At 44.5% G+C, this 24,989-nt stretch overlaps 1 protein-coding gene across 1 annotated transcript in view; it reads right to left on the reverse strand.

Moving 5' to 3' along the window:
• The window catches only part of NIPBL (NIPBL cohesin loading factor), a 4,951,262-nt gene that overhangs the window by 3,930,652 nt on the left and 995,621 nt on the right, over positions 1 to 24,989 (reverse strand). The window contains exon 8 of the mRNA XM_044076429.1: positions 15,444 to 15,534. Coding sequence (XP_043932364.1) covers positions 15,444 to 15,534 — 91 coding nt within the window. The remainder of the gene's footprint in view (positions 1 to 15,443; positions 15,535 to 24,989) is intronic.

Raw genomic sequence — 24,989 nt, forward strand, 5'->3', positions numbered from 1 at the left:
TCCCTCATTAAACACATCACTCAAGACAATGCCCCATTTGGTATACACAAATCTAAGCATATCACTCAACTACAAAGGCCCCAAAGACTTCTAACCAAAAAAACATTAAAGGTCTTAAACCTTTCAACTATCCCAACAGATTAACCTGACTTTCCTTACACTTGGTAGCCTACAGGCTGTTGTGAGGTCACCTGCGTCTTACTTTCTGAACAATGAAATACTCTGTCAGACTTATTTCTTTACAAAGCCAGTAACTCAATAATCACGGACTCTCACAAACTTAACTCTACACCAACAAATGAGATTCGCTGGAGGCAGATGTTCCTAACTCTGCATATTCTTAGACTATGGAATAAGTTAACCACTTCAGGTAAAAGTACAACTTTGGCTACCATTAAGCCCTGATGACTGTATAAGCAGACAAATTTACACCAGGGTTATGTACAGCCTGTTCAATTTCAGAAGCAAGCACCATTAAGTACTTGGAAAGGGTCTGTTTAAAGGTGTACAAGGTTAGGCGTTTTAAGGTACCCACAATCACTTGCCTAGTACGTTCCCAACTCCAACGTCAAATAAAGAAGCACAAATGCAGAAGGAGTTGTGTGAAGTGCTCCACCTCAGATACCGACAAGGATGAGGGCACCGACTCCTCAACATCACTCTAAGATGCACATATGACAAACTTTAGATATACAAGTAATTAAGTCAGTGATTTAGCAGGACTGGAATTAAGGGCATTACCTAAACAGCACTTGTTTTTATTATATAAAAAATGTAAAATGTAACCATACAATTAAGCACGTAACCACGATAAACAAAGACGAATATACTATTGAATGCAGTGCAAAATGACAGTCACTTATGCTGCAAGTTCAGACCTCAAGTTAGCTTCTGTGGCACTAGAACAATCTTCGACAGACTATGAAAGTGAAACAGAGGTTACTGTAATCAAACAGCAAAATGCAAAACTGATACCTTGGTAGGACAAAACATGGAAGAAAAATAGAGTGAATATGAATTACAGCACGTTAAACACAATAAATGTGGATGTTAGAGTGTATTCACTATTGCAGTCATTACTCTTGGGTTATCCTGCTGGCAGGCTACCCGCAGTCGGCCAGAATTCCAAAGTCTAGGTCCGGCATCGGTTGCTGTCGCCTCTTCCCTGACGTCATTGCGCCAGTGGTATAAAAGATGCAGCCGACGCCATTTTCTTCAGTTTTTCTTGCCCCAGTTGTCAGGTGCCCCCAAAATGGTAGGCTAAAAAAAAATGCCAATAATTATGCATGCAGTAAAATAAACATTTCCTTCATCTACAAGCAAATACACCACATAGGTTGTATAAGATAAGGAAGTATAGGCAAGTCCCAGCAAAGAAAAGGGGGATGGTGGGTGGGTAACCTGGACTGCAACAGTGAATACACTCGAACATCTACATTTATGGTAGGTACACAACTTTACTATGTGCATCATGTTTCACTGTTGCAGTCATTACTCTTGGATAGAATCCCAAAGCTGAGGTTGGGTGGCTGGGCCTAAATAGGATTAGGAGAGGCTATAAGGCCTTGCGGAACTGCAGTGGCGAAGCCTGCTCTGGATTTAGAGTAGAGAGCTAAATGGTAGTGCTTTGTAAATGTGTGCACTGAACTCCAAGTTGCAGCCTCTAAAATGTCTTTGGTTGGTGGTACTCTGAGAAAGGCTGCTGAAATGGCTGCTGCCCTGGTAGAACGAGGCCTAATACGCTTGGGCACTGATTTGCCATGTTGTGAATAGCAGAAACGAATGCAGTGGCCTATCCATTTTGAAATAGTTTGTTTTGAGATAGGCTTTCCTTGAGATCCTGCAGCATATGCCACTGAAAGTTGCTCAGTTTTTCTGAAAGCTTTAGTTCTGTCCAAGTAGAAGCATAGTTGTCTGTGTATGTCCAAGGAATGCAGAAGTCTGTCACCCTTATTCTGTGGGTTTGGCTAAAAGGTAGGCAAATGAATGGTTTGGTTAAGGGCCACACTGGACACTACCTTAGGCATAAATGTTGGGTTCGTCCTTAGAGAAACCCTGCCTGGATGGAAAATGATGAAAGGTTCCACAGCCATGAGTGCCTGTAACTCTGAAACTTGTCTTGCAGAGGTTATTGCTAGGAGCTGAGCTGTTTTCCAAGATAAACACTTTATATCAGTTGTACTGGATGGCTCAAAAGGCATCAGTGTGAGTTTTTCCAAGACATAATTGAGGTCCCATGCAGGTATTGGGGCTCTCCTTGGAGGTCTTATGCTTTTGGCCCCTCTGAGGTACTGCCTTAGCAATGGATGGGAAAAAATAGGAGGTTCCGTATTGTAATGAGCTGAAATGGCAGAGGCATGAATTTTAATTGATGAAAAGGATAGGCCTTTGTTCAGCATCTCAGTTAGGTATTGTAAAATCTGAGGAATATTTGGTACAGATGTGTCAATTCCTTGTGCCTGGTTCCAAGCACAGAATCTTTTTCATTTTTCTGCTTAAGATTTTCTGGTACTGGGCCTCCTGGCCTCCAAAATAACATACATCACTGCTTTAGAGAGAGGTGTGCTTTGAATGGCTACATTATCCGCCATGCTGCCAGATTTAGGGTCCTGAGTTGGCTGTGCAAAATCTGATTGTTTTGCTGGGTCAGTAAGTGAAGAATTAGAGGCAATGTCCAAGCTGGGCCTTGAGACCAGCTTTTTAGGATTGGGTACCAGTGCTGGCGTGGCCAGTCTGGGGCAATTGGAATCATTCTTGGCTTCTCTTGTCTGACCTTTGGGAGTACCTTGAGGAGGAGAGGCAGAGGAGGAAAGGCATACACTGTTAGACTTTTCCAGCTGAATGACACCGCATCCACTTTCCATGCTTGCCTGTGATAAGTCCTTGTGCAGAATTTCTGTAGTTGGCAGTTGTGAGGGAAGGGAAATAGATCTATGTCTGGGCATCCCCATTCCTTTGTTATCATGCTGAAGACTTGTGGATCCAGTTTACACTCATGGGGATCCATAAGGTTTCTGCTTAGCTCGTCTGCCAGAGTACTGTTCTTTCCTGGCACGAATTGTGCTTGCAGGTGTACTTGATAAGTCAACGCTGTGTCCCACAAAGTCATGGTTTGTCTGCAGAGGGGGTAGAAATGTGTGCCTCCCTGCTTGTTTATGTACCACATACCTGTAGTATTGTCCGTCCTTATCAGTAGTTGTCCTGGATGGAGTAGATCCTTGAAAGCTGTCAGGGCATTCTGAACAGCTAGCATCTCTTTTTGATTGATATGTAGATGCATTTGGCTTGTGGACCATGTGCCCTGAAAACATTTTCCTGCCATGTGTGCTCCCCAGGCATAATCTGATGCATCTGTTGTTACTGACTGCCTGGCTGTGGGTAGAGTGAATGGCTATCCCTTGTTGAGGTGACAGGCATGTGCACATCATCGAAACTCCTGTTGCAGACAAGGAATGAGAGTAATTAATGCTTCCAGGCTTTGACAGTGACACTTTTTAGGTACCTTTGAAGTTTCCTCATATGCAGTCTGGCATATGGAATTAGCAGAATGCAGGATGCCATGAAGCCCAAAGCCTGCAGAATTTTTCTTGCAGATAACTGGGTCTTTGCTGCCAACATTTTGAAGTAAGAAGTTAGTTGCCTTTGTCTGGCATGGAATAAGCCATCTGGGAAGTTGTATTTAAGCTTGCACCCAGGAATATTATCTCTTGAGAGGGTACTAGTTTTGATTTCTTTTCGTTTACTATGTACACTAGGCAAATTAATAATCTTTTTACGAACGCCAGATGCTTTAGTAGTGTCCTTGTTCTCTGCTTGTATAAGGCAGTCGTCCAAGTAAGAATAAATTTGAATTCCTCTGTCTGCAAAATGAAATTATTGGTGCAAGGCATTTTGTAAAGACCCTGGGCGCAGCAGATAAGCCAAAGGACAGTGCAGAGAACTGGCAGTGCATTGAGAGCCAGCTATGAATCGGAGGTATCTTCTGCAAGATTTTCTGATTGGTATATGCAGGTATGCCTCTTTTAGGTCCAAAGTTACAAGCCAAGCCTTCTTGCCCAGCATGGGCAGAAGCTGCTGCAGAGTTAACATTTTGAAACGTCCAGAAATGTGTTTAGAAAAGACAGGTCCAGTATTGGTCTCCAGGCTTTGTCCTTTCTGGGAACCAAGAAAAGTCTTGAGCAAAATCCTTGTCCCTGCTCTTGCTGTGGTACTTTTTGAATGGCCCTCATGTGCATAAGGGACGAAACTGTTTTTTGTGCCTCTGCCCATTGATTGTTTAGCATACCTTTTGCCTTTGGCAGGGTGTGAAAGTGGAACCTGTAGCCCCTGGGACACTATATTCATTAACCATTTGTCCTAGATGATCATGTGCCAATTATGAGAGAAAAGTGCTAGTTTTCCCCCTAAAGGGGTTGCAAGAAGATAAGTGCTTGGTGCTGGCAGTGGCAAATCATTGGGACCGTTTCCTGTATGGCGGTGCTTTGTCTCCTCCAGTTTTGGAGGTAGAAACGCCCCACTGCTTAGGCCTGTATGAGCCCTGGGGCTGGGATCTGCCTCTGGGACATCTTCTGCCTCTATGTGGCCTGTCCGACACTAGAAAGGACCAATTCTTTGTAGGCCAGTTCCTGCTAAATCTTGGTGGCTGTACCTGTAAGAAATCCTCTACTATTTGCATAGATTTTGCTTTGTCCTCCATTTTCTTCAAAACCTCCTCTGCTTTAACACCAAATAAAGTATCATGCTGTAATGGAGCATCTAATAAATTTTGCTTTAATATGATCAGGCAGATTTTGTTCCTTTAACCAAGCATGCCTCCTAATGACAGAACCCGTAACTGCGGCCCTGCAGGAGGCCTCCAGAGAATCAAAACCACATTGCAATGTATGATTTCCCACTTGTTCAGTTGCATGCAATAAATCCTGTATTTCCTTATTTTCTGTACAATCAGAATTAGTCAACATTTTCTGTTTTAACAGTGACAAAAAGAACTGCTGATATTTAATCATATGAAATTGACAATTTAAAGCCCTCTCAGCCAAAGTAGCAGAAGTGTAAACCTTTTTCCCCCATCTGTCTAGTGCCCTTGAATCCCTGTCAGAATGGACAGGGTTTTTTGCAGTAGTGGCCTTAACCCCTTTGGGACCCTGAGAAATAGTTTCTGGGTCAGCAGCAGGGTTTTTATAAAGAAAATTATGTGAATCTGGAACCCTGTAGTATCGGTCTGGTTTAACAGGAGCTGGAGGTAAGGAGTCTGGAGAAAGGCCGGACTCTGAAAATACATCATCTACAATGTCTAGCACAGGGGGAATTAGCAAGAGGCCTGTGCTGAGGAAGTAAAAGAAAATCTCTAAGCCTTTTCTTTGATTCTGACTAATCTTGGCTCTCCCAGTGGAAGTACTCCCTCATGGTATGCAGGATTTCCCCAAAAGAATAATCCTCAGGAGGAGAGGCAGAAGGAATGGATTCTTCAGCATCAGAATCCTCATAGGGAGGAAGAGAGTATTCCTGTACAGAAGAGTCGTCAAAGGAAATGGAAACCTGATCTAAGAGTCATAGTCTGTCTCTTGCCTAGGCCTCTTGTCAGGAGGGGGATGGGAAACCTTGATCAAAGTAATAAGGTCTTCAGCCATTTTGAGCATCTGTTTCTTAGGCATGGAAGTCTGTCCTGGAGAATGCTGTACTTGTTTCTTTAAAGCTGCTGTACTCTCTGCTTTTGAAGCGGAAGTAGGCTTTACATATAGCTGTGTAGGTCTGAAAACACCCTCAAAAACCGATGCCTGCTCAGTGGCTCTGGACCCATCTGAGGGGATGATTTCCTTGCGTTTTTTAAAAACTCCGGTCGTCGGCTGTTCCGACAGCATTATGTAATTGAATTTTCGGCCAAAGTAATAAGCAAAATCAGACCGACGCTCAATTGTGCGTTTGTTGAATCTAGCACAAAAAGTACAGTTTTGTACCTACCATAAATGTAGATGTTCGAGTGTATACCCTGCTGCAGTCATCACACGGGTTATCCTGCCGTCAGGCGGTCCCGCAGTTGGCCCGAATTCCAAACTCTTGGTCCGGCGTCGGTTGCTGTCGCTTCTTCCCTGACGTCAGAGCGCCAGGGGTATATCAGAGGCATCCAACGCCATTTTCTTCAGTTTTTCTTGCCCAGATGTCAGGTGCCCCTGATATGTAGGCAAAAATATATATATATATATATATATATATATATATATATATATATATATATATATAGATATATACAGATATATATATATACATATAGCTATATGGAAAAAACAAAACAAAAACCCTTGGGCACAAGCACATACACCACAGAGGTAGTATAGAATAGAGTGGTAGAGATAAGTTCAGAGGGGATGGAGGGAGGGTAACCTGGACTGCAGCAGGGTATACACTCGAACATCTACATTTATGGTAGGTACAAAACTGTACTATGTTCATCGTGTTACCCTGCTGCAGTCATCACACTTGGGTAGAATCCCAAAGCTAAAGATGGGAGGTGGAGTCAACCAGGGTTAGAGGAGGCTAGGAGGCCCTGCAAAACTGCAGTGACAAAGCCAGCTCTAGTCTTAGCGTAAAGTGGTAATGTTTGGTGAAGGTGTGTACTGAGCTCCAAGTTGCAGCTTCCAGAATATCCTTGGTTGGCACCCCCCTGAGGAAGGCTGTAGATGTAGCTGCTGCCCTGGTAGAGTGGGGCCTTATGGTAGCAGGAACTGGTTTTCCATGGTGGGTGTAGCAAAAACGTATGCAATGTCCTATCCATTTGGAAATGGTCTGTTTTGAGATGGCCTTTCCTTGTGATGCTGTAGCACAGGATACAAAAAGCTGGTCAGATTTTCTGAAAACCTTAGTTTTATCCAAGTAGTAACGTAGCTGCCTGTGAATGTCCAAGGAACGCAGGAGTCTTTCTCCTTTGTTCTGTGGATTTGGAAAGAAGGTGAGTAAATGGATGGTTTCATTTAGAGCCACACGGGATACCACCTTAGGCATAAAGGAGGGGTTAGTTTGTAGAGAAAATCTGTCTTGATGAAAAATGAGGAAAGGCTCTACTGCCATTAGTGCCTGAAGCTCTGAAACTCTTCTAGCTGAAGTAACTGCTAGCAGCAGGGCAGTCTTTCATGATATAAACTTTAAGTCAGCTGAGAAAGCTGGCTCAAAAGGAGGTAGCTTGAGTTTTTCCGGAACAAAGTTGAGGTCCCAAGTAGGTGTTTGTGCTCTCCTGGGAGGCCTAATGTTTTTGGCCTCTCTGAGAAACTGCCTTAGGAGTGGATGTGAAAATAAGGGAGGATCCGTGTTGTAGTGAGCAGAAATAGCTGAGGGGTGGATTTTAATAGATGAAAAAGAAAGCCCTTTGTGTAACATCTCAGTTAAATATTGCAGAATCTGAGGTATGTCAGGCTGAAGGGTATTTTGGCCTTTAGCTTGGTTCCAGGCGCAAAACCTTTTCCATTTGTCTGAGTAGGCTTTCCTGGTGCTGGGCCTCCTGGCCTCCAGAATAACATCCATAACAGCTTGTGAGAGCTGGTTGCTTGGGTGATATGCCATGCAGCTAAGTTTAAGGTTTTGAGCTGGCTGTGTAGAATCTGACTGTCTTGTTGTGTGAGCAGGTGGGTAATTTGCGGTAGAATCCATGGTGGGCCCTGGGCCATATTCCTTAATAATGGGTACCAGTGCTGGCATGGCCAGTCTGGGGAAAGGAGCATCATTCAGGGTCTCTCCATCCTGACTTTCAGTAGCACCTTTGTGAGAAGGGGTAATGGAGGAAAGGCATATACTGTTAGCATTTTCCAACTGAATGAGAGTGTGCCCACTTTTCAAGCTTGATGGTGAAAAGTCCTTGTGCAAAATTTTGTTAACTGATAGTTTTGAGGGCTGGCAAACAGGTCTATGTCTGGGAGCCCCCATTTTTGAGCTATCATTGCGAATACTTGTGGATCCAGTTTCCACTCGTGGGGATCCATGATGTTTCTGCTTAGGTCGTCTGCCAATGTGTTCTTTTTTCCTGGCAGGAATTGAGCTTGTAATTGAACTTGGTAAGCCAGTGCTGTGTTCCACAAGGTCATTGCTTGCCTGCATAGAGGGTAGGAGTGTGTACCCCCTTGTTTGTTTATGTACCACATTACTGTGGTGTTGTCTGTCCTTATGATAAGCTGTCCTAGATGTAAGAGGTCCTTGAAGGCTGTCAGAGCATTTTGTACAGCTAGCATTTCTTTTTGATTGATGTGCAGATTCCCTTGATCTGCAGTCCATATGCCTTGAAAGCACCGTCCTGCCATGTGTGCCCCCCAGGCACAGTCCGATGCATCTGTTGTCATAGTTTGCCTGGCTGGGGGTAGGGTGAAAGGCTGACCCTTGCTGAGGTGACATGCCTGTGACCACCATAGAAACTCCTGTTGAAGGCAGGGAATGAGAGGTATCATTGTCTCCAAGCTGTGGCTGTGTTGAATCCATATGCTTTTTAGGTACCATTGTAATTTCCTCATATGCAGTTTTGCAAATGGTAGTAGTATGCAATATGCCATGAAGCCCAAGGCCTGCAGAATTTTTCTTGCAGGGAGTTGGGTCTTTGTTGCCATTGTTCTGAAGTACTGAGTTAATTGTAGTTGTTTGCCTGGCGTCAGATAACCCATCTGGGCCATTGTATTCAAGCTGGCACCCAGGAATGTCATATTTTGTAAGGGCACTAGTTTTGATTTCTTTTCGTTTACTGTGTACCCTAGGCAACTTAGAAGATGTTTTACAAAAGCCTGGTGTTCTAAGAGAATGTCCTTGCTTTCTGCTTGGATGAGACAGTCGTCCAGGTATGGGTATATTTGAATTCCTCTGTCTGCAGTATGCAATTACTGGTGCCAGGCATTTTGTGAAGACCCTGGGCACAGTAGATAAGCCAAAGGGCAGTGCAGAGAATTAGTAATGGGTTGAACCTGCAATGAAACAGAGGTATCTTCTACAATTTTGTCTGATAGGGACATGCAGGTATGCCTCCTTGAGGTCCAGCGTTACTAGCCAAGCTTTCTTGCCCAACATGAGAAGAAGCTGCTGTAGTGTTAGCATCTTGAATTTGGGTACTTGCAAGTAGGTGTTTAAAATTGAAAGGTCCAGAATGGGCCTCCAAGCATTGTCCTTTCTGGGGACTAGAAAGAGCCTTGAGTAAAATCCTTGGCCTTGCTCCTGTGCAGGTACCAGTTGAATGGCTCTCATTGTCCATGAGAGCTGTAATTTGTTTTTGTGCCTCTGCCCATTGATTTTGTGGCAGGTTTGGCATTCCTTTTATCCTTGGCAAGGTGTGGAAATGGAATCTGTATCCGTGTGAGATGTCTAGGACCCATTTGTCCTTTGTGACGATGAGCCAGTTGTCTGCAAAAAGTGCTAATTTTCCTCCCAAGGGAGCTGCCAAGAGAGTTTTGCTTGGCAGTTTGAGGTTAAAGTCATTGTGTTTGCCTTCTAGTAGTTTGGGACCTGTCTTCTCCTCCCTTCTGTGTTGCAGTGGGCCATTGGCGAGGTTTGTAAGGAATTTGTGCTTGTCCTCTGCCCCTTGGGTGCCTGTATTTACCCCTCTGTGGTCTGTCAGAAGCTGGAAAGAACCAATTTTTTGTTGGCCAATTTCTGCTGAAGCGTGGGGGCTGTACCTGTAAGAAATCGTTGACCGTCTGCATAGATTTTGCCTTATTCTCCATTTTCTTTAAAAGCTCCTCTGCTTTAACCCCAAATAAGACATCCTGCTGTAAGAGAGCATCCAGTAACTATGCTTTAACATGATCAGGCAGAGATTGTTCCTTTAACCAAGCATGCCTACATATAACAGACCCAGTAAACAACTGCTCTAGAGGAAGCTTCCAAGGCATCAAAACCACATTGTAAAGTATGTTTGCCCACCTGTTCAGCTGCATGCAACAGATCTTGCATTTCCTTGAATTCAGACTGTTGAGGGTGCGTGCCCATCTTTTGTTTTATTTGAGACATTAGGAATTGCTGGTATTTAAGCATGTGAAATTGACAATTTAGTGCTCTCACTGCTAGAGTAGCTGAGGTGTAAACCTTCTTCCCCCACCTATCTAGTGCTCTGGAGTCCCTTTCTGAGGGTACAGGACTTTTAGCCAATAGAAGCCTTAGCCCCTTTGGGACCCTGGGAGATTATCTCTGGATCAGCAACAGGACTTTTGTAAAGGAATTTGTGTGAGTCAGGCACTCTATAGTACCTATCTGGTTTGGCTGGAGCAGGAGGCAGAAAATCTGGATTTAGACTAGATTCTAAGAAAACATCATCCACAATGTCTAAAACTGGGGGAAGAGCAAGTGGTATGTGCTGGGGGAGTAAAAGAAACTCTCTGAGCCTTTTCTTTGAGTCGGAGTAGTCCTGACCTTCCCAGTGGAAATGTTCCCTCATGGTATGTAAGGTTTCCCCAAAGGGATAATCTTCAGGGGGAGAAGCTGAGGGAATGGAGTCTTCAGCATCAGAATCTTCATAAGGGGGAAAGGAGTAATCCTGTTCCTCAGAGGAGCCTGAGGAAACAGACACTTTATCAGAGGAGGCATAATCCTCCTCTTGTCTAGGCCTTTTGTGGGGGGGGGGTTGGGAACCCCTGATCAAAGAAATCAAATCTTCAGCCATTTTAAGCATCTGTTTCTTAGGCATAGGGCCTTGACCTGGAGACTGAAGTGTAGGCTTTTTTGGTTTTAGAGGAGTCTTAAGCTTAGCATAAGCTTTTATGGTGAGAGTAGTCAGTCTGAAGACACCTTCAGAAACCGAAGGTGTTTCTACAGCACAGGCTTCTCCTACTGCAATGTCGTCGGTAGGGCCCAAAGAAAATGGCTGCGTCTGCCTAGAACTCTCTGCTGGGGGATCCAAAGCGGTCTGGGGATCCAATTCAGCGGTAGCCAGGGGCTGCGTAGGCGCTTCACTGAAAACCGGAGAACCGGCGACCAGCCCAGCCAAGGCCTCGGAGTCTGGCTTGGATCTAGGTTGCCTTTCTTTATCTTTGCGTTTTTTATGCACGCCGGTAGTGGGTTGCTCCGACGGCACAGTGTAATTAAATTTTCTACCCAAGTAGTGACGTGCAAAATCAAAGCGTCGCTTTATAGTTCGCTTACTGAACCTAGCACATAACCGACAACCAGTGACGTCGTGGTCTGGGCCTAGGCAAGGTATACTAAAAGAATGAAAGTCCTTATGAGGCATTTGCTTCCCACAAGAAATGCAATTGTTGACTATCTCTGACATCGGACTGAGGCAAGAAAAGGTTCCCCAATGGGGTACTTAGCTTTGAAGACTTCGGACTGAAACTCAATTCGAAAATCTCAGGTGTCGGCCGACCGGCACTTGCGAACTGCTTCTGCTTCGGGCACCGCGTGGCAAGAAAGACTTAAGAAAATGGTGTCGGATGCCTCTGATATACCCCTGGCACTCTGACGTCAGGGAAGAAGCGACAGAAACCGAAACCGGACCAAGACTATGGAATTTGTGCTGACTGCGGGACCGCCTGTCGGCAGGATAACCCAAGTGTGATGACTGCAGCAGGGTAACACGAACATCCAACAGCTAGCAACGTTATGATCAGGGCCTAGGCAAGGAATACAGTAAGAATGAAAATCCTTATGAAGTATTTGCTTCCCACAAGAAATACAATTGTTAACTTTTTTTGACATCGGTCTGGAGCAAGAAAAAATGTTTCCCCAACGGGGTACTTAGCTTTAATGAAGACTTTGGATCTGAAATTCGTCTGTGAAAATCTCAGGAGTCGGCCGACCGGCACTTGCCAACTGCTTTTGCTTCGGGCACCGCACAGCAAGAAAGACTGAAGAAAATGGTGTCGGCTGCATCTTTTATACCCCTGGCGCAATGACATCAGGGAAGAGGCGACAGCAACAGACGCCGGACCTAGACTTTGGAATTCTGGCAGACTGCGGGTAGCCTGCCAGCAGGATAACCCAAGAGTAATGATTGCAACAGTGAAACACGATGAACATCCAGCACAAACAGCTGAGAGCACAGAAAAACCTGTCTTCAGCCAGTCTATTCTGAATCTTACAGAATCTCCATGGTGAAACAGACATTTGTCAAAGTTTGGCAGTCTGCTTTTACAAAGTTTGGTTGCTGCAGTCACAAAAAGCAAGTATAAGCAGAAATAGCAATGTTTCATATCTGTTATCCCAAACCAGAAAACATATTGTTTGTCACATGATTACTGCAGGCATCAGGACTACTTAGCATTCAGTCTTTCAGGCTGCCATCTCGTTCTGTGACTGCCAACACAACGTCCATCCTAATGTTCTCAAGTACTTCATGCACAAACACTCTGGAAACATCTGGACACAAAGTATCCCCAGAAGAAACAGGAAGACAGGCCAGGATGATCACCTTAGAAGTTGCAGGCCCAGGATGAGATGTGGCTGGGTGGGAAATGTTCATAGGTTGGTATTAGGCTATCGGCCCTAGGTCCTATACAAGCCTAGCCATAACAATTCCTTGGATATTTCTTCCCACAATATTTACTTCACTGTACCCCTGTCTAGCAGGGCGACTGACATGATCTCCGGGGTGAATTTTCTCTCTCCCATCCAATCGTCAAGGTTCCTTTTGAAGAGGACCAAGGAAGTGCTTTGCTTGACATGTAAGGACAGTCTATTCCAGAATATGGGGAGTCTCTGGGTAGGAGCCTATCCCTCCAGCATGTTTTGTTCATTGCGACAACAAGGTTTAGATCCCTGGAGCACGTGGCTCAGAGGGATTGGGATTTCTTTAAGTGGAGCATGTCCAACAGCTCAGGGTTTGACATGACCTTGTATGTTAAGCAGAGATCGCCTCTGAGTAGACGATATGCTGGAGTTTTTTTTAGACTGTCAGCATAGGACATCTGCTTTAGGCCTGTGATTCTTTTAGTGGGGTATTTCCGCAGCCTTTCCAGCTGTTGCAGATGTCTTGTGAGGTACATACCAAACGGGGCGTTGTACTCTATAATGGGTTTAATGACGGATGAGTACACTGGGACAATGACCTCCTTTTTTCTGGATGAAAAGCTCTTAGTGATGAAGTGTGCCACATAGAAGGATTTCCTGACTGTTGTGGCGATGTGGTTATCGAAGGTAAGACCACTGTCCTCCTGTGTCCCCAAGTCTCTTATCACACTTTCGGTGTTTAGTGAACTGCCACCTATGTGGTAACTCATGGGTACATGTTTTTTCCCAAAGGGGATAACGATACATTTCTTGGCATTAAGCTTGAGCCCATGGCTCTGGCACCAAGCATCTGTTTCTGTAAGGACTTTTTGTAGAATATTCATATAATTTGGGGATTCAATAATGGCTCCCAGTTTGCAGTCATCTGCAAACTTTGTTAGCCCAAGTCCCTTAGTGCTGGCCTGTACTTCAGAGAAGTACATGCCAAACAAGAGCAGTCCCAGGACTGAACCCCATGGTACTCCACTTGTCTGGAGCTGGATTTGGAGTCAGCTACTTTTACAGTCTGGGTTCTGTCAGTAAGCCAATTGGCAACCCATCAAGTGACATAGGGATTTATGCCCAGCTTAATAAGTTTATCAATGATTCCAGAGTGAGGGGTGGTGCTGAAGGCAAAAATAGATTCACTTTTCCCCAGTATGGAATGTGGCTTTCCTTGTTACTTGGTACAGTATTATTGGTAGACATTTATTTGAATTTCTAGCAGCATCACCAGAAATCATACCAACCTTTAAATCCTATTTTGGCTGCCGGTGCATATAAAACTGGCAACAGAAGGGCATTATCAGGGGAACCTCTGACTGCCTGGACTAAAAGAAAAATAGCCATCAACTCATACTCCTTAAAAACTGACAGTTCAATGTTACCTTTTGTGGTTTGATCTGCCCAGACACCCATTTAAAATGGCCTCACATTAAGTGGAACATCTCTCCAAATGAGACATCCTAGGGAAGAAACAGAGAAAAGGGACTCTTCTCTTACCTGTGTCAAAGGAAACAAACTAACTAAAATAAGCAGTCCTACCCCACTGGTATCAGATGTGAAAAGCCCCCCGACTCAGAGAGATCTTGATCCTCAGATCAAGGAATCATCCGAAATGTGCCAGACCATGCATCCAACTACCATCCCCTTCATAAATAGGCAATAATCACAGTTTACCTTCCCTACTAGGTTTCCCTGATGCAACAATCCAAAAACCAAAGGTAGGAGCTTCCCAGCAGTAAGCTTAACATCATTGTGAATGCCTGGGAACTGGCATCTGGATAGTACACATCATGAATTGCTAGTGAGGCCAGGGTTAGTCGTGAACACTATCCCACTGTCTCCCACCACAGAAGCAACAGGCATGGAAGCTCAGGAAAAGCATATCATGGCTGATGCAAAACTATAAAAACCTGCGTCTCAAACAGAGACAACGCCCTCAGACCCTCACAAGAAACTAGGTCAATAAGATGTCTTGCTCTCTGCTCAAGGAAATCCTCTCATCTGCTTTTCAAGTCTGTCACTCTTTCTCCACTTGTTCTGGAAAAAGGCATGGGAGTAAGATACCAGAGAAACTCTCAAATAAATAAAAAAAAAAGGGGGAAAACACCCCTAAGCCTACATCAAGGGAAAGCAGGGAAGTCAAAGGCTTTGCAAAACACTCTGCATACTAAACGGAGGAAACATATTGAAGGACACCCAATGGTACTTGAGAAAATGAAGACAGTGAGGGTTAAACTGACAAATCTCTCTCCACAGTTAATTTTTGTGATCCAAGGAAGCTGTCGGTCTCAGAAGACTCTTCAAAATCATAAAAAAATGAAATACAATGACTCCATTACACTAGAAAAAACAGTGGAAAGACTACTGATCATTCTGTACTACATAAAATGTAAAATGGTACAGATTCCTCTTCAATTAACAAGCACCTTATTGATGTCCTTGGTATAAGGTGGACCACCAGCAGCACAGTGGGGGAACATGAAGTTCTAGAAATAAAAGAACATGAAAAAATTTCCATCTACAGCTAAATTTCAAGTATTATGAAAAGTACTACAACACTGATTTTATGAACAAATCTGTTAAACAATTTTCAAAGCAGCGTTTTTTTAAAGCTCATTCGGTACAGCAAACATTGAATCTGAAATATCAGAATGCAACAGGATCCTACGTGCAGTGATGCATTTCTTTACAAGTGTGTCAATTTAGGCACATCAGTTAAGGCCATAACTGAAAACAGTTGAGTCAGTTCACTAATCCAGTAATCAAAACATGAAAGGTTAGTTAAAAAAAAAAAAATATTCCACATCATTTTTAGTATGACAAAGTGACAGTGAAAAACTGCACAGTGATCCAAAGCCTTTAGATACCTTGGTCACAGTCATTTACATTAATGTTGCAGTAGACTGAAAATGTTTAAGTGTGACACAAAGTATTTGCAACAATGCCTTTTAAGAGTTGTGATAACAGGTATTACATTTGCAAAGAAGCATTACCTTTAGGAGTGCCATCACTTCCTGCTGGTGAACACACTGACTGTGGAGATCTCAAGGAAAAGGAAGGCGTACTTCTCATGGAGGAGTCGTCCTGAAACACATTCAAGTATTTTTGTTTCAAAACATTAAAACTGAAGTATGACTTATCGCATCAACTACAAGGTGGATAACGTTACTAAGAAAAGATTTTTAAAAATGTATTGGTAGTATAGTGTGGAACACCTAATAACATAAGAAGCAGGAAATAGTTAAATATTTCAGCAACAAAATCTGAGAAACTTTCCAAGTTTCCCAACTACTCAGCTCAAAGATCAATAAGAAAGAATAGTTGTGTAAGAACTTACCATAAACTTAGATGTCCTTCTCTTCCATGTTGCAGTATTCTTAACAGTAGGGAGTTCCTGCCTGCAGCGCCACTATCCGGCCAGTATAACAGTCTTTGCAGCAGGAGGGTACGTGTGACATCCCCTAACAGGGCCCTAGACTGACGTTAGGTATAAAAGTGATGTCTGCACGTACTCTCATCAGAACTGTTTTGCCGCATACAGTAGTGCTCCTGTGGATTATCAAAGAGGGTCCTAGTAAGAGATCTTTAAACGTAAATGTAGGCCAGGCCCAGGAAGTAGGTTAGCTCTGTAGAGGAGTGTTGAGACTGGGGAAGATGATGCCTATGTGCCCACAGTTAGTTCATGGAGTTGAGGTCAGTAAGAAATAGGGGGTAGGTGGGTCGGACTGAATACTGCAACATAGAAGAGGACATCTAAGGTTATGGTAAGTTCTGATACAACCATTCTATGTCCTTCTATTCTCATGCTGCAGTATTCATAACAGTAGGGAGAGTACCAGAGTTTTAAGTATGAACCTGGGAGGAGGAAAGGTTTCCGTGGTCAACTAGGCCCTGGAGGATTGCCCTAGCAAAGTCTGCTCTTGCTTAAGATGCCATGTCCAGCTTTTAGTGCTTGGTGAAGGTGTGTACCAAGGTCCAAGTGGCTGCTTCTAGAATGGAGGTGGAGTCCATGCCTTTGAAAAAGGCAGTAGAGGAGGCAGCTGTGAGGTTTAACATGACCTTGGCAAGGATTTCCCATGATAGGAGTAGCACAAGGAAATGGATTTGGAGATCCATGAAGAAATGGCCCATTTTGAGACAGCCTTCCCTAGGGGCTCTGGGATGGGAGGAAATGAATAATTGGTCAGATTTCCTAATAGACTTAGTTTTGTCTAAGTAATATCGGAGTTGTCTGTGTACATCCAGGGAATGTAGGGTCCTTTCTGAAGTGTTTTGTGGATGAGGGTAGAAAACAAGTAGGTTAACAGTTTGATTTAATGAAAGTTTATTAGCTACCTTGGGCATAAAGGAAGGGTTAGTCCTGAGAGCCACTCTGTCTTTATGGAAAACAAGGTAAGGAGAGGAGGCCATAAGGGCTTATATCTCTGAGACCCTTCTGGCGGAGGTAATGGCTACTAGCAGAACTGTTTTCAGGGTACACAGCTTCAGGGAAACTGAGTGAGCTGGTTCAAAAGAAGGTAAGGTTAGTTTTTATAAAACAAAATTTAGGTCCCAAGGAGGGGGAGTGGGTTTCCTGGGGGGGCTCTGATGTGGAGAACTCCTTTTAGAAAAAGCTTGACTTTGAGCCTGGATGCCAGAGGGGGTGAAATGGGCAGACAGGCAGAAATGGCAGACAAGTGGACTTTGAAGAATAGGTTAGTCCGGAGTGAAGTAGCTCACACAAATAGGAAAGGACCCTTGGTAATGGAGTAGTAAGAGGGTCCTGCTTATTCCTTTGACACCACTTGGAGAATCTGTGCCACTTTGCTATATAGTTTTTCCTAGTACTAGGTTTCTGGGCTCCTGCAGAACATACAGTACGTCCTCTGAATGTGGGTGTCTAAGGGATTAGAATTCTATCACCCATAAGGTCAATTTTAAGTTGTTCACCTGTGGGTGAAGTAGGGATCCCTCGTCCTGTGTGAGTAGGTGTAATTGGTGGGGTAACCTGTGGTGACTGCCCTTGGCTAGTAAGTGTAGGAGGGGGAACCAATGCTGTCTTGACCAAAAGGGGGTCACCAGTAGGATTTTGGGTTTGTCCTTCTGAAGTTTCAGGAGGACTTTTTGAATTGGTGTGAAAGGACGGAAGGTGCAAAGGTACATTCCCTCCCATGAAAATGAGAATGTGTCCACTTTCCATGCTTGTGGGTGCAGATCCCTTGTGCAGAAGCTGGGCATCATCTTGTTCTGTGGGGAGGCAAAGACGTCTGCTTGTGCAATACCTCACCTGTGCATCAGGTCCAGGAAAACCTCTCTGAATCATCCATTCGTGAGAGGGAGCCAAGGTTCCACTGAGTGTGTCTGCCATAACATTCTCTGTTGAGGGGAAATACACTGTCAAGTGGACCCAGAGGGAAATGGCTAAGTTCCATATCTGGATGGCCAAGATGCACAGTGGGTAGGACCTGGTCCCACCTTGCTTGATGTACCACAGGACAGTCATATCTGTGATTACATTCAGGGTTCCTGGCAGGATAGCGAGTTTGAATGTTAAAAGGGTTAACAGCAATGCTCTCATTTCCTTGATATTGATGCAGTCTTTCAGCCTTCGAGAGGACCATTTGCCTTGAACTGTGAATTGCTGTTGGTTTGTTAATAGCACTGCACCCCATCCAAAGTCGGAAGCGTCTGTGGAGACCTGTTGTTGTGCGGCTGGAACTTGAAGGTGGGCTCCTAGGTTGAGCTGCAATGCTGAGATCCACCACTGGATTTCCTTTTTTATGCACAGGAGCAGTGGAAGAGGAGAGCCCATGGGTATGGAGTGCTGGCTCCATAGGTTTTTAAAGACCCACTGGATTTGACACAGGTGGAGCCTTGCCAGAGGTAACATGGGTATTAGGGATACCATGTGACCTAGCATTCTTAGGAATACACAAGCTGTCAAGGAGGACTGGGTAAGGATCTGACAAGTATATGCAGAGGTCCTGGATCCCTTGGTCTTGGATGAAGGCTTTCATGCAGTCTGTTCTGAATCTGCATCCCAAGAAAACCAAGTCCTGTGAGGGGGGGGGGGGCAGGTGTGATTTTTCTAGATTTAGAGTGAACCCAAATTGAGTTAGGATGGAAGACAACTGTTGCAGGTGTAGTAGTATAACTTGGTAGTCTTGATGAAGGATGAGCAGGTCGTCTAGGTATGGGTATATCTGTATACCCTATGCCCTGCAGTGAGCAATGAAGGGGGCTAGGCACTTTGCAAACGCTCGAGGAGCAGTGGAGAGACCAAAGGGCAAGGCAGCAAACTGAAAATGACAGGAGACTATTGCATATCTGAGGAATTTCCTGTAATCTGGATGGATAGGGATGTGGAGATAGGCATCCTTCAGATCTAGGGCTACCATGAATGCCTGAGAGGGAAATAGTGGTAACAGAAGGGGAAAGGTTATCATTTGGAAGCTGAGAATATGGAGGAAGAGGTTTAGGAAGGATACATCTAGGATTGATCTCCAAGGACGGTCTTGTCACAAGAAACATCCTGGAGTAAAAGCCTGTGCTTCTTTGTGGGATGGGCACCTGTTCTATGGTGCCCTGGGTTAGGAGTTGGTGAATGATGGATGGGAATAGGTAGATTTTGTTTATCGGTGGCTGAGGGATACCTCGGAATGGTGGGAGTGTCCACCAGGTCATGAAATATCTTCCCTGGATGATAGAGAGGACAGAATAGTTGTGTAAGACCTTACCATAACCATAGATTTCCTTCTCTTCTATGTTGCAGTATTCATAACAGTAGGGAGCTGCCTGCAGTGCCACCATCCGGCCAGTATACCAAAGTCTTTGTCTTGGTGGGTACATGTGACGTCGGCTACAAGGGCCATAAACCGGCGTCAGGTATAAAGGTGATGTCTGCACGTACCCGCCTCAGAATAGTTTCTGCTGCATATACTAGTGCCCCTGAGGTTTTTCAGGAGGGTCCTGAGACCCTTAGACTTTCATGCCTGCTACAGCCAGGACAGTAATAAGGCTATGTAGGTACAGATCTGGGGAAGAAGATGGCCACAGGTGTTCATAAAATACCTGCTAAAGCAGAAGCAAGAAAAAGGGGGTAGGAGAGTGGAACTGAATACTGCAGCACAGAAGAGAAAGACATCTATGGTTATGGCAAGGTCTTACACAACTATTCTATGTCCTACTACTCTGATGTTGCAGTATTCATAACAGTAGGGAGTACGATAGCTTTAAGTATGATCTTGGGAGGAGGACAGGTTTCTGTGGTCCAGGAGACCCTGTAGGATAGTTCTGGCAAAACTGGCTATAGCACAGGATGTCATCTCCAGCTTGTGTTTGGTGAAGGTGTGCACTAAGGTCCAAGTGGCTGCCTCTAAAACAGAAGGGGAATCAATGTCTTTGACAAAGGCAGAAGAGGAGGCAGCTGCTCTGGTGGAATGTGGTTTGATATTGCCCTGTAAGGTTTTCCCACGGTGGGAGTAGCAGAAGGAGATGGACTTTGAGATCCTGGAGGCAATGGTTTGCTTAGATAAAGCTTTCCCTAGCACTCTTGGATGGAAGAAAACAGATAACAGTTTTGAAATCCAGATGTCTTTGGTTTTGTCTAGGTAATATCTTAGTTGTCTATGCACGTCCAGAGAGAGAAGGGTCCTCTCTGCAGCATTTTGAGGATGGGAGTAGAAGACAGGTAGGCTAACGGCTTGATTCAACTAGAGTTCATTAACTACCTTTGGCATGAAGGAGGGGGTGGTCCTGCGCACCACTCTGTCCCTGTGAAAGACTGGGTAGGGGGATGTGGCCATCAGGGCTTGGATCTCCGAAACTCTCCTGGTGGATGTGAGGGCAACTAGCAGAATTGTACAAAATTTCAGAGAAGCAGAATGTGCTGGTTCAAATGGAGATAGTGTTAGCTTTTCTAATACAAAGTTAAGATCCCATGGAGGGGGGGATGGGTTTCCGTGGGGGTTTGATATGAAGGACTCTTCTTAAAAGAGTTTGACTTCCAGTTTGGATGCTAGGGGAGGTGAAATGGGCAGACAAGTGGACTTGGACTGAGGAATATGTCAGTCCTGTTTTGAGTAGCTCACACAAGTAGGACATGACCCTAGGGATGAAGGTAGTGAAGGGGCCCTGTTTGTTCCTACACCACTAATTGGAGAATCTGAGCCATTTAGCCACACAGTTTCTCCCAGTGCTGGGTTTTCTGGCCTCCTGCAGAACATTAAGTATGTCCTCTGAGCAAAGGTGTCTGTAAGGGATCAGGATTCTATCACCCATAAGGTCAGTTTTAGATTGCTCACCTGCAGGTGTAGCAGAGACCCCTTGTTCTGTGTGAGCAGGTTTATCCAGTGGGATAACCTGTGGTGATTGCCCTTGGCTAGAGAAAAAAAAAAGGAGGGGAAACAAATACTGTCTTGGCCAAAAGGGGGTCACCAGTAAGATTTTTGGTTTGTCCCTCTGAATGTTCAAGAGAACTTTCTGGATCAAAATGAAAGGGGGAAAAATGTACAGGAACATCCAACCCCCCCATGAAAAAAAGGAATCCACTATCCATGCTTGTGGGTGCGGGTTCCTTGTGCAGAAGTTGGGCATCTGCCTGATGCTGGGGAGTCAAAGAGGTCTGCTTGTGGAATACCCCACCTGTGCATCAGGTCTAGGAAAACCTTCTGTAGCATCCATTCGTGAGAGGGGACTGAGGTTCTGCTGAGTGTGTCTGCCATCACATTCTGTTGAGAGGGGATATACATGGCCAACAACAGGTGTACTGAGGGAGTCTGCTAGATTCCAAATCGGAATGGCCAGTCTGCACAGAGGATATGACTTGGTCCCGCCTTGCTTGTTTATGTACCACACAAATGTCATGTCGTCTGTGATTACCTTTAAGGTTCCTGGCAGGATAGAGAGTTGGAATGTTAGTAGGGCTAACAGCAAAGCTCTCATTTCCTTGATGTTGACGTGGTCTTTTACTCTTAGAGTGGACCATTTGCCCTGTACTGAGGAGTTGTTGATTTGTTTGCACCACCACCACCCATCCTAGGTCCGAAGCATCGGTGTGAAGTCATTGAAGTGGAGCTGGGGTCTGAAGGTGGCGGCCTGGGTTGGTATGTATTGCAGATATCCATCAATGGATCTCCCTCTTTAAGCAAGAGGGGAGTAGGAGGGGCACATCCAAGGGTTGGGAATGTTGGATGCATAGATTTTTCAGTATCCATTGGATTTTGCGCATGTGCAGTCTTGCCAAAGGGATCATGTGTATAAGAGATGCCATGTGCCCTAATAGTTTCAGAAATTCCCGAGCTGTTAGCAAGGCTCAGGAAAGGATCTGGATGAAGTACAGATGGAGTTCCTGAAGCTTTTGGTCCAGTATGAAGGCTTTCATGCAGCCCATGCATAGTCTGCATCCCAGAAAAATCATGTCCTCAGAAGGAGTCAGGCAAGACTTTTCTACATTTACAGTAAATCCCAGAAGAGAGAGGGTGTATGACACCTGCTGCAAATGGAGGAGGAGTAGGAGTTGGTGGTCTTGGTGAAGGATGAGGAGGTCGTCTAGGTAAGGATATATTTGTATATCCTGTCCCCTGCAATGAAGGGGGCTAGACACTTGGTGAACAATCTGGGTGCTGTGGATACACCAAAGGGCAAAGCAGAGAATTGAAAAAAACAGGAGCCAATATAAAATCTGAGGAATTTCCTGTAATCCGAATGGATGGGGATGTGTAGGTAGGCATCCTTGAGATCTAGAGCCACCTTGAAAGCTTGGGGGGGGATTAAAGGCAGGAGAAAAGGTAATGTTGCCATTCTGAAGCTGGGTACGAAAAGGAAAAGATTGAAAAAGGAAAAATCCAGGATAGGTCTCCAAGGACCCTCATTCATGGGGACCACAAACATTCTGGAGTAGAACCCTGAGTTCGTTTGAAGGGCAGGAACTGGCTCTATGGTGCCTTGGTTTAGGAGTTGTTGAATAATGGGTGGGAATAGGTGAATCTGCTTTTTTGGTAGTTGTGGAATGCCCTGAAGGGGTGGGAGCATCCACCAAGTCATGTAATACCCCCTCTGGACAATGGAGAGGACCCATTGCTCTTTTGTAAGTTTCCACCAGCAGGGGAGGGAGAGGGTGAAATGGAGGGATAGGGGAGTTTCTGGATGCAGGGTGGGTGAGTCAAAGTGGAGGGGGCCTGGGATGGTCAGGTTGTCTCCGAAAGGGAGTGACAGATCTTGAGGACAGTCTTGGGAAGAAGTCTTTCTCTGCTGCCTACATCTCCTGGATTGCTGTGTTGAGGGAAAGGATTCCCTTCATACAAAGGATGTTTTTTGAGGATAGTTTCTATGATACCTAGGAATGGGGACACCAAAATGTGTTTTAGATTTTGTATGTCTTTCCACTTCTCTTGGAGGGATTTGAGGAGCTCAGCAGGGGCTTGTCCAAAAAGTGCCTTATTGTCTAACGGAGCATCCAGAAGTTTGGTCTGAATATCCATGGTTGCAGCCGTACCCAGGAGTAACGACATAGTACTGATCCAGAAGGAGCAGCTTCCATAGCACCACAGCTGCACTTAGTGTACCTGGTCACTTGTGATGCCATGGAAAGGAGAGAGTTTAATTGTACTCTGGTGGGGGAGACCTGGACCTCAGAAAAAAGGCTGGAGGCCTTAGAAATGGTATCAAGTACAAACTTTGCCATGTGGGTTTGGTAGTTCAGGGCCCCAATGGCCAGAGTGGAAGATGTGTAGACCTTTTTTTACCTGTCCTGTCCACAAATTTACTGTCTTTATCAGTTGGATAAATGACAGAGGAAGGAAGCTGTCTGAAGTTCTTATCTGCAGAAAAAGCTATAACAGCTAGATCAGCAAGAGGGTTCTTGTTCATAGGTTGGTAATAGGCTATCGGCCCTAGGGCCTATACAAGCCTAGCCATAACAATTTCCTGGCTGATTCTTTCCACACCATTTACTTTCCTGGACCCTTGTCTAGCAGGGCGACTGACGTGATCCCCGGGGTGAATGTCCTTTCTCCCATCCAATTGTCAAAGTCCCTTTTAAAGAAGGCCAAAGAGGCGCTCTGCTTGACATGTATGGGCAATCTACTGCAGAGTCTGGGGAGTCTCTGGGTCAGGAACCTATCCCTCCAGCATGTTTTGCTTATTGTGATGACAAGGTTTAGATCCCTGGAGCATGTGGCTCTGAGGGATTGGGATTTCTTTATGTGGAGCATGTCCAACAGCTCTGGGTTTGACTGGCCTTGTATGTTAAGCAGAGATTGCCTCTGAGTAGACAGTATGCCACAGAGTATAGCTAGAGTTTTTTAAGGCGGTCAGCGTAGGGCATCTGCTTTAGGCCTGTGACTCTTAGTGAAGTATTTCTGTGGCCTTTCCAGATGTCTTGAGAGGAACACAACAAACGGGGTGTTGTATTCTATAATAGGGCTAAAGAGGGATGAGTACAGTGGGACAATGACCTCTTTTTTACTGGATGAAAAGCCCTTAGTGATGAGGTGTGCCACATAGGATTTCCTGACTGTTGTGGCGATTTGGTTATCGAAGGTAAGTCCACTGTCCACCTGTGTCCCTAAGACTCTTATCACACTTTCGGTGTTTAGTGTACTGCCACCTATGTGGTAATTCATGGGTACATGTTTTTTTTCCCAACGGGGATAACTATACATTTACTGACATTGAGCTTGAGTGGAAAACTAAGCGCCAGTTTGGTTAGGTGACACAGTAGGTGGTTTTTGTAACCCACATCTCAAAATAAGTAGAAACTTTGAACATCTGTCAGCTGCAACTTCTTCAAACAACATATCTACAAGTGTTTAATCAAACAAAACAGTAGCAAAGGTCTGGCTTCAAAATATCGGAAAGGCATAAACAAGTGTATTGGGATAGTTTCTAATGTAGAATATTTTAGTTTTTTTTTTTTTTTTTTTTTTTTTTTTTTGGAGGTGGTTACAAAAAACACCTACTGTGTAACCTAAGCAAACAGACATGACACTTAGTTTTCCACTCCCAATATCCACAGACATGTCTATCATCACAGAACTTTTGACTAGAAAGTGGGGCACTGCTACTCGTATACCACATGCCAATTTTTCATTAGGTACTTCTCCTGCCTTCTCTTATAAGCGGACCAGAACTTTACGTACTTTTTAGAAAATAGAGATTCCCATTTTCTAACACACATACACGACACCCTCCCTAACACTGGCATGCAAACTTGCATAACTGTGAGGTATGCCAATATATTTTAAAATGCAATTTCTACACCTTCAGACACTGTAATTGCACACAATTCAAAAGCATTCCACTGTCATTCAATTTTTGTAGTATATGCAGGTATTTGCTCACACTGCTCCAGTTTTTACATCGGAAAAACTACGAGAAAGCTCTCTGACAGGATTAAAGAACACCTAGGTGCCATCAGATCAGGTAACCTCAATAATGCACTTGCAAAACACAGCAGGTCCTGCACTAATTTCAAAAAGTTTGAATTTATAGTATTAGAGCAAATTGACATCTTTTATGGTAACTGTGAACTGTTTCTGGAATTAAGAGAGCTTAAATGG

The sequence above is a fragment of the Protopterus annectens genome, chromosome 1.part0 (assembly GCF_019279795.1).
Source record: "Protopterus annectens isolate FY-2018-M chromosome 1.part0, PAN1.0, whole genome shotgun sequence".
Classification (NCBI taxonomy): Eukaryota; Metazoa; Chordata; order Ceratodontiformes; family Protopteridae; genus Protopterus; species Protopterus annectens.